This window comes from Rutidosis leptorrhynchoides, chromosome 6 (genome assembly GCF_046630445.1).
Source record: "Rutidosis leptorrhynchoides isolate AG116_Rl617_1_P2 chromosome 6, CSIRO_AGI_Rlap_v1, whole genome shotgun sequence".
Taxonomy (NCBI): Eukaryota; Viridiplantae; Streptophyta; class Magnoliopsida; order Asterales; family Asteraceae; genus Rutidosis; species Rutidosis leptorrhynchoides.
In genome coordinates this window covers 372,803,162-372,813,509 of record NC_092338.1, presented here as the reverse complement: position 1 = coordinate 372,813,509, position 10,348 = coordinate 372,803,162, and the positions used below count along the sequence as shown (strand labels likewise).

The window sequence follows — 10,348 nt, the reverse complement described above, 5'->3', positions numbered from 1 at the left end:
ACAACATTTTTAATACGTTTTACTGTTTAAGTTTATTAAGTCAGATGTCCTCCTAGTAACCTACAACTAGTTGTCCACAGTTAGATATACAGAAAAATAAAGCAATATATATTATCTCGAATCAATCCACGACCTCGTGTATACAAGCCTCAGGCTAGATCACAACTCAAAGTGTATATAATATTTTGGAATCAATCTCAACCATGTATAGCTAACTCCAACATTACTGCATATAGAGTGTCTATGGTTGTTCCGAAATATATATATAGATGGGTCGATATGATATGTCAAAACATTGTATTCGTGTCTATGGTATCCCAAGATTACATAATATATTAGAATACATGTATAATACAATATAAGTTAGCTAGGATATGATTAATATAGATTTGTTACCAATTTTCACGTAGCTACAACAAGAAAAATTATCCAATCTTGTTTTACCCATAACTTCTTCGTTTTAAATCCATTTTGAGTGATTCAAGTTGCTATGGTTTTATATTGAACTTAAGTTTATGAATCTAAACTGTAAAAGTATAAGTTTATAGTCAAAAATACAGGTTACAAGTCGTTTTGTAAAGGTAGTCATTTCAGTCGAAAGAACGACGTCTAGATGACCATTTTGGAAAACATACTTCCACTTTGAGTTTAACCATGATTTTTGGATATAGTTTCATGTTCATAAGAAAAATTATTTTCCCAGAAGAACAACTTTTAAATCAAAGTTTATCATAGTTTTTAATTAACTAACCCAAAACAGCCCGTGGTGTTACTACGACGGCGTATATCCGGTTTTACGGTATTTTTCGTGTTTTCAGGTTTTAAATCATTAAGTTAGCATATCATATAGATATAGAACATGTGTTTAGTTGATTTTAAAAGTCAAGTTAGAAGGATTAACTTTTGTTTGCGAACAAGTTTAGAATTAACTAAACTATGTTCTAGTGATTACAAGATTAAACCTTCGAATATGGTAGTTTTATATATATGAATCGAATGATGTTATGAATATCATTACTACCTCAGGTTTTGTGGATAAACCTACTGGAAATGAGAAAAATAGATCTAGCTTCAAAGGATCCTTGGATGGCTTGAAAGTTCTTGAAGAAAAATCATGACACGAAAACAAGTTCAAGCAAGATTTCCACTCGAAATAAGATTGTTAAAGTTATAGAAATTGAATCAAAGTTTGAATATGAGTATTACCTTGTATTAGAAAGATATCTTACTGTTAATAAGAAAGATTTCTTGAGGTTGGATGATCACTTAAATGGATTTGCAAGATTGAAAGTAAGCTAGCAAACTTGGAAGTGTTGTTGGTGTGTTCTTGAGTAGTTGTTTTATAACTTGGTTTATGTATGGATTTATGAACTAGATTGAGCTAGATTTTGATGAAGATGATGAAGAACACTTAGAACACTAAGAGAGTAATTGAGAGAGAGTAATTTGATGCATGAAAGTTGAATGAGAATGTGTTGGTGAAGAGTGAAGGTTCACGTGAATGTTGATGTGCCATATAGGCTCCATTAGTTTGTTGTTTTGTTAGATATTTCTTGCTAGATGTTAAATGATGGTTCCCACATGTGTTAGGTGACTCACAAGGGCTGCTAAGAGCTGATCATTGGAGTGTATATACCAATAGTAAATACATTTAGAAGCTGGGTATTGTACGAGTACGAATACGGGTGCATACGAGTAGAATTGTTGATGAAAATGAACGAGGATGTAATTGTAAGCATTTTTGTTAAGTAGAAGTACTTTGATAAGTGTTTTGAAGTCTTTCAAAAGTGTAAGAATACATATTAAAACACTACATGTATATACATTTTAACTGAGTCGTTAAGTCATCGTTTGTCGTTACATGTAAGTGTTGTCTTGAAACTTTTAGGTTAACGATCTTGTTAAATGTTGTTAACCCATTGTTTATTATATCTAAAGAGATGTTAAATTATTACATTATCATGATATTATGATATATTAATATATCTTAGTATGATATATATACAGTTAAATATCGTTACAACGATAATCGTCACATATATGTCTCATTTCGAAATCCTTAAGTTAGTAGTCTTGTTTTTACATATGAAGTTCATTGTTAATACACTTAATGATATATTTACTTATCATTTAACATGTTTAACAAAGTGTATCAATATCTTAATATGATTCATATGTACTTAGTAAGACGTTGTTATAACGATAATCGTTATATATATCGTTTTCGAGTTTCTTAATTCAATAGTCACATTTTTATGTATATAACTCATTGTTAAAATACTTAATGAGATACATATCCATCATAATAACATGTTAACTATATATATATATATCCATATATATGTCATCATATAGTTTTTACAAGTTTTAACGTTCGTGAATCGCCGGTCAACTTGAGTGGTCAATTGTATATGAAACCTATTTCAATTTATCAAGTCTTAACAAGTTTGATTGCTTAACATGTTGGAAACACTTAATCATGTAAATATCAATTTCATCTAATATATATAAACATGGAAAAGTTCGGGTCACTATATCGATTTCTTCTATACCACTATTAGAAGCTAGCATAAGATATATAATGGATTCGTAGATATAAACTGCCATTTAACAGTCTATTACTTTTTCTTAAAGATCTGAAAGTGTGTCCAACATAAACTGTGTATGTAGGTTCATTAAATAATGTTAAATTGCTATTTCACTTCATCAATAATCAATCAATTATAAATCATTAATAGATTATAACATTAAATTATATACCTGAGCCGATCTGCTATATTTGCGAGATGTATCAAATTGCTTTGCTAGCAACATTCCCAAATCCTATATACCAACAAAAGTTTCTAACACCACACCTTGTATAAGCAATTCATCAAAGTTCAAAATTAATTGAAATATTTGATATTAGGCAAACATATAAATACGTATTAAACACAGCAACATCAAAAATTTATTTAGGTATTGCATTTCTTTTTTACTGTTGTATTTCCACAATGTCATCAAAAGTTTTATAAGTTTCCTTTAAATAAACTAAGACGAATTACATAGAAAGATCACGCTTAGTCCTATTCAAAGATCTAAACTTAACAACTCACCTTTGCTAGTAGCAAAAGCTCTTATAAAAACCTACCAATACCATAAATAATGTAAGCATCTTCGCTCCTGCAATCAATATTTGTTATCTCGCTACCTAAGACACACAAAAGTTAACATATTGAAAATTTGAATTTAAGACATTTACAAAGCATCTTAATGACACCGAGTAGTCGAGTACCTTGGTGTGAATAATTCCATCTCAAAGCTCCATATTGTATTTTTCTAATGTCCTATATAATTCAATCAACAACTGCATCTTTAGTATTGACACACACATAAATTTCACATATAAAGTCCTAAATTTTATAAAAAACTATTAAAGCAAAATGTATAGCTTCATTACGACTACGCCACTAAACGATAAATGAAAATGTTATCTCATTGGAAGATTGGGAGATTGTATTTTATTATGAATATGTTCATTAATTGTATATTAAATTAGTAGTTGAAATATCAATATCAATATCCAAGTCGAAAGCTGTTCCTATGTGAATCCAGAATCTGGTGCGCTCAATTAATATATTAATTATTATCAATACATAAATCAATAGCTTTTCGCATGTCAATGCATACTTGTTTAATCAGTTTTTCTATAGCAACAACTAAACCTAAATCAGCCCCTAAATTTATTTTATACATCAGAAATTAAGTAAATAGAATAAATTAATGACAAACAAACAAAAAAGACTCAACAAATGATAATTAGTACAATAACTAGTTAAATAACCTAATATGATGAAAATCAACAACTAACACAAAAGAGATAATGACTTATGAGAACACTTGTAACAACAATTTAAGTAGTTATCAACAAATTTCACAATCATTTAAGGTACTAATAATTAGATATTAGATAATTAGATGTTAGATACATGTGTATTATACAAACACAATAACAATCAATTAACATATATATTTACAAATTACAAAAATCAAGAAACATAAAAAAGAAAAAACAAACCTAATTTAATTGAAATCGAGGGGTTGTTTTCTGTCGTTCATACCGGCAACAGAATTCAAAACCATCCTTTCGTTCAGGCAATCTGAAAGCAGTGTTTTGAGCGTCGGCGCTACTTGCCACCGGTGGCGATGGTGGTGACTAATCTAGAGTAAAGAGTGAGGAGTGATGTTGAAATGGTTAGGCGGTGAGAGAGAGATGGAGACATGGAGGATTTAGAGTAGGAGAAGAAGAGAGGAATTTAAGGTAGGAGTCGCTCATAATAGTAAGAAGCTTCTGGCACTTTACGGAAGGTGGGGGCAGATGGAGTAAAATATATCAGAGGTGAAAAGACGAAAATATTCTTTTAATAAAATAATGTTGTGAATAGTAAAATTATAGTTTCTATGGAATATATGTATAATTGATTGATTGGTGGAATGATGAATTTATTACTGGTTAGGATAAAAATAAGATACACACAAACGTAAAAGATTTTTTAGTTGACATTTAATTAATTTTGATTAAATAATCAATTAATTGATTGAGAAATTAAACCTCCACGTAGGCACGTAACAATAGTACTAGTGGAAAAAACTTTTGTTGACCAATCACACACAAGTCTAAGCAAACCCTAGCTACCCCACTACCACCGGGATCACCAACGCCGCCGTTGTCACTACAACATAAAGATGGCAACCGATGGCATGAAAATCAGCTACAAATCACAGATATTATACACAATAAATTTTCTCATTTTCTTTTTTGTTTGTCTCAATACACAATTTCATTTCTTTACCTTTTCTTCTTTAAAACCCTATATTAATCTAATTTCTCCCTCGCCTGCCCCACAACCGCTGCCGTCAACTACCCATGTACGTATCAACATTGGTCGAAACAATAGTGTAACCATACCTAACCATGCAAAAAAGGTATTACTTTTTTTTTTTTTAGGAAATACAAATGAAACATTTGTGAAATGTGAACTAATTAAGTTATGTATGTTAAATTGTCTGTTAAATTGTCTGCAAATGTATTGAAATTAAGGTGATGAAGAAGAAGGAGACGGTGGAGGAACGGTTGTCTAGGGCTCGTGCTGCCATATTAGAAGCCGGTAAAATGAGGAGGTATAAAATGCCATGGCGGTTTAAGGACCGGAGTTTTATCCCTAGAGGCTCCGTTTACAGAAACCCTTTTGCCTTTCATCAGTTAAGATTTTTTTTTTTTTTTTTTTTTTGACATACCAACCGTTTAATTATCTTGATAAAAAATTTGCATGATATATATAAACCTTAGGTTGGGTTGTTTAACTTTTCATATGAAATGTTATTATACTCATACTCATACTCATACTCATACGCAGTACTAATTACTAACTTAGTATAAAAGCTTCATTCTATCATATGTATGATGATGTCTTGGGAATAAAAACGTGTGGTAATCCTTTTAATGTTTTTAGGTCTCTAAATATGGACTTGGTATAATTTTTTTATAACGTGGAAAAGTTATATTATTATAGAGAAATTGACAAATATACAATTTTTTCAAAATGAAAGAACACTATAAACCTTTTTTTTTTTTTAAATTTCGCAATATACATCATTCATTAGAAATTTTTTTTGGTACACTACATTATACATTGGTAGACAACAATATAATGCCTGTAGTCGACCAAACATTTACAAGGAGTTGGTAGGCTATGTAGTCGAATAGTCTACAATGTAGTCGAACACGGAGTTCGTAGACTATGTAGTCGACAAAACATTAACAAATAGTTGGATATGTAGTCTACCAACTCTTTGTTGTAGTCGACCAACTCCTTGTTGATGTTCGATCGACTAACGTATGATGTAGTCTACCAAAAATATGTTTTAATGAATGGTGTATATTGCCCATTTTTTTAATAGAATGTATAATGTTCTAACACTTACAAAAGTATATACTTGTTAATTTCCCTTCAATATTATATTATTATTATACTAAGAAAAAACTCGGGTTCGATTACTACCTATGTCAAATTGTTCAGAAAGAGAGTGTGACTAGAGGGTGTGCATAATTCACAATTCATCATGTATTAGGTCTCGCGCTCGGAAGACTTTATTACTCGAGGTTTACCCGGAAGCTAATGTGATCATTCATAGATGGTTTCCTTGCTATGAAAAAATAATAGTTGTTATTGATGATGAGGGTCAAAACTCCCATAACGTTTTAACCCTAATTCTTCCCTATATATTTGGAACCATATATGGGTAAAAAGGCATGCTTATACTGTCGGCCTCTCTACAGGTAAGTTTGGCAAAATTATCTGGTAATTTGTAACTAATAGCTGGTGGCTATTAGATGCTAGCTGACAACTGACAGTTGATACTTGTTAGTTTTTTTTATATATATTTAGATGTTTAACAAAATATCTGGAACAATTAAATTAAAGAGTAAGATGATAAAAAAGCTCGGAGTTTCTCTCAAACGTTGCTTCTATTAGCTTTTAGTTTTTTGCCTCTGTCTAAAAGCTTTAATTAAGCTTTTTTAAACAAACAAAACTTTTTGTTAATTGGGAGCTTTATATAAAAGATAGAAGCTAAAAACTCCTAAACGATTAAAAAAACTTCCAACCAAACATAACCTACGACTGTCTATATGATCATCATATAAATTACCGTCGTCAGCTCTTAACCACCCTCCACCGGTTCCCTAATGAGCACTTTTATATAATATTACGAATCCTTGATGAGCATGTATACGCTTGAACAGTTATAATAGTTTGTAGTTCTTGACTTTAGCTTTGGGATCAATCAAAATAAGATATATACCGAACATAAAATATTGTAGGAGCCGTATTGAAATGGAGAGGAATTTCAAAGTATGGGCATACAAAGAAGGAGAGTTGCCTATATTTCATGGAGGACCAATGCATGATATTTACTCTAGTGAAGGGCAAATCATGGATGAAATCGAGAGTCATAAAAGCCGGTTTTTTGCTCGAAACCCTAATGAAGCCCTTGTGTTCTTCCTCCCCGTCAGTGTGGTATCGATTCGACATTATCTATACAGACCTCATTATGATTATGATCGTCGAATCATCCAGGATTTGGTTACTGATTATGTTGGTATATTGTCTAAAAAGTACCCTTATTGGAACAGAAGCAGTGGAGCTGATCATTTCTTTGTTAGCTGCCATGACTGGGTATGTATGTAATAACTCTTTCCTTCAATTTTATTAATATACTTTTAATTAATTTAATTTGGCCGTTAGTGTGTTGTAAAAATCCCAAATTCAAGTAAAATAATCCAGCCAATATTTGCAAGGGATGATGTGAGCTGCAAGTAAATTCTAGGTACCGTTCAATATTTTTTTTAAACTGTTTAATTTGAAATTAAAAAAAAAAAATTTGTATTAAAGTTCTGTTTTCAGTTTTGTTTCGATTGATCGTTTTACCAGAATGAAATCGATTTTCAGCTTTAATTTAATTTTTCGAATTTGGCTGAATATATTGATTTTAAAACCCAATTCAACTAATAAGATGTTAAATTATAACAAGTATATATATATATATATATATATATATATATATATATATATATATATATATATATATATATATATATATATATATATATATATAGGGGCAGGATCAATGTGGAAGTAACCAATCGGGGGAAGCAAAATTTTTTTTTTTCTTTTTTTTTGAATTTTTTTTCCCGGCATCAAGATCACACGAAAATATAAACATTTAGAATAGACACTTCGTGATGAATGTTATTATTTAGGCGGAAAAACGATCGACAAAAATAACATTCAAGATAATATTGTTCGTGAAGAATATGAACGTTTTTTTTTTCCATGTTTTGTGAAGTAAAATTTAGCCCGATTTAGAGTTTAGGGTTTAGGGTTTGGTGTTTTGGGTTTATTCCATAAACCCAAAACACCAAACCCTAAACCCTATACCCTAAACTCTAAACCGTTCGTGTTAAAAACTCAATCTAAATCCTAAATCTAAACCCTAAATCTAAACCATAAACCCTAAATTTCTAAACCCTAATATCTAAACCCTATAAACCCTAATATTTAAACCCTAATATCTAAACCCCAATAGCTAAAACCTCAAAATACGCTCGAAAAACACGATAATTGTTATATATTACTTCTTCGAGCGTTTTTCCGCTAAAATAAAAACATTTATCACAAAGTGTCTCTACTAAATGTTCATATTTTCATCTCATCTATAATGTTCATGAACAAAGTTTTTTCAAAAAACGAAAAAAAAAAGTTTTTGCTTCCCCCCGCTTCCCCCCGAATGGTTACTTCCCTCTTGATCCTATATTTTTTTTTTTTTTTTTTTTTTTTTTTTTTTTTTTTTTTTTTTTTTGAAAGGCAATGTTAGTGGTTAGAGTTAATTCACGAAAATCCCCCCCCCCCCCCCCCCCCCCGAGACTCGAACCCTTGGTCTCCTCGAACACCATGTTAACATGGTGACCAATGAGGCAAAGCCTCTTGATCCTATATATATATATATATATATATATATATATATATATATATATATATATATATATATATATCTCGAACCCTCTTGATCCTATATATATATATATATATATATATATATATATATATATATATATATATATATATATATATATATATAATATAATTCGGAACTTGCGGGCATAGCCCAACGGTTCTCCCCATGTACTTTGTGTCATGGGATAGGGAGAGGTCATGGGTTCGATCCTTAGGATGACATGATTTTCTTTAAACCAATTGAACACCAATAATGGTGGTATATATTGACCTTTTAGGAAGGTTTTACCGGATTTGTTCACGGACTCATACCCGAAACCACTGTCCGAATGCATGTGTTCCCGGGATCTACTGATGCAAAAAAAAAAATCGCCGTTCAAAAAAAATATATATAATTCGATTTGATACCAAAAGTTGATTTCAAAATCAATATTTTATGGTTAGTTATGGTTAAAATTTGACTTTTCTTATTTTTTCAGTTTTAACAAAAACTGAACTGAATTATTTTCGATTATTGATTTCGATTCGACTTTCAGTTCGCTCCCAAAATTTTTAAATCGAATAAACTAAAATGATCAATTACTGAACTGATAACACCCCTATGTGCTGATGTGTTCAACTACACTTTAACATATTTAAATTGCAGACATGTAGACACATGTATATCTTCATCGGTGTTTAAATTGTATGTGACATTAATGAGATCAGATAATTGTAACACTAAAAAATTGTTTAAAAAATGTCACGAATTTGTCTTATCCTTTACCTCATTGTCACTGTTGCACATCTGCAAATTATATTATTTCACTTGTGATATTATTATTATTATTAATTATTATTATTATTATTATTATTATTATTTTTTTTTTTTTTTTTTTTTTGATATTCTTGGTACTTAAGTATGTGCTGTTCAACTATAATTAATTTCAGGCACCGGATGTTTCAGCAAAGAACCCTAAGCTCTACAAACACTTCATTCGAGTCCTTTGCAATGCTAATACTTCAGAAGGTTTTCGGCCCGAAAGAGACGTCTCTTTGCCCGAGCTCAACATTCCTTACAGCAAACTGGGCCCACCCCTCATCGGACAACCACCCGAAAACCGTACAATCCTTGCATTTTTCGCAGGTGGGGACCACGGCCACGTGCGAAAAATTTTATTCCAAACATGGCAAGGGAAAGATGAAAAAATACAAGTATACAATTACCTTCCCAAAACCCTAAATTATTCGGAACTAATGGGTAAAACAAAGTTTTGTTTGTGTCCTAGTGGATATGAAGTTGCTAGCCCAAGGATAGTTGAATCGATTTCGGCTGGTTGTGTTCCGGTTATTGTTTCGGATTATTATGTGATACCTTTTAGTGATGTTCTTGATTGGAGCAAGTTTTCGGTTCATGTTCCGGTGAAGAAGATACCGGAGATGAAGGAAATATTGGAAGGAATTGGGAGAGATGAGTATTTGAAAATGCAGAAAATGGTGATGAAGGTGCAAAGGCATTTTATTATTCATAGACCATCAAGACCATATGATTTGATAGATATGGTGCTTCATTCTGTTTGGTTAAGAAGGCTTAATGTAAAGCTATCGTTGTAAAATTAATGCTTTGCCTTGTAAAATTATTATTCTAAAGTTATTTAATCAAAATTAGCGAGTAAAAAACATGAAAAATGTACGCTTAACATGAAAAATGTATCGATCTTGAGAGTAAAAAACATTCATATCATTATTTCCTATAATCTTCTCGAATATTTGTCTAGCAATAGTGCTTGCATTTGTCGATGTACCACTAAATT

At 30.9% G+C, this 10,348-nt stretch overlaps 1 protein-coding gene across 1 annotated transcript; it reads left to right on the top strand.

The window, feature by feature from the left end:
* The first annotated feature begins 5,107 nt into the window (after positions 1-5,107).
* Positions 5,108-10,148, top strand: LOC139854904 (probable glycosyltransferase At5g11130). Its single transcript, XM_071844177.1, has 3 exons — positions 5,108-5,241; positions 6,863-7,217; positions 9,486-10,148. Exons 1-3 carry the CDS (start codon positions 5,153-5,155, stop codon positions 10,146-10,148), a joined length of 1,107 nt encoding a protein of 368 aa, XP_071700278.1. The 5' UTR covers positions 5,108-5,152.
* Positions 10,149-10,348: the final 200 nt, after the last annotated feature.

Excerpts from the sequence above, each read along its gene's own strand:
- LOC139854904 (XM_071844177.1), top strand. The coding sequence starts at position 5,153 with ATGAGGAGGTATAAAATGCCATGGCGGTTTAAGGACCGGAGTTTTATC. Across the intron at positions 5,242-6,862 it reads AACCCTTTTGCCTTTCATCA|GAGCCGTATTGAAATGGAGA; the intron begins GTTAAGATTTTT and ends AAAATATTGTAG. Across the intron at positions 7,218-9,485 it reads TTGTTAGCTGCCATGACTGG|GCACCGGATGTTTCAGCAAA; the intron begins GTATGTATGTAA and ends AATTAATTTCAG.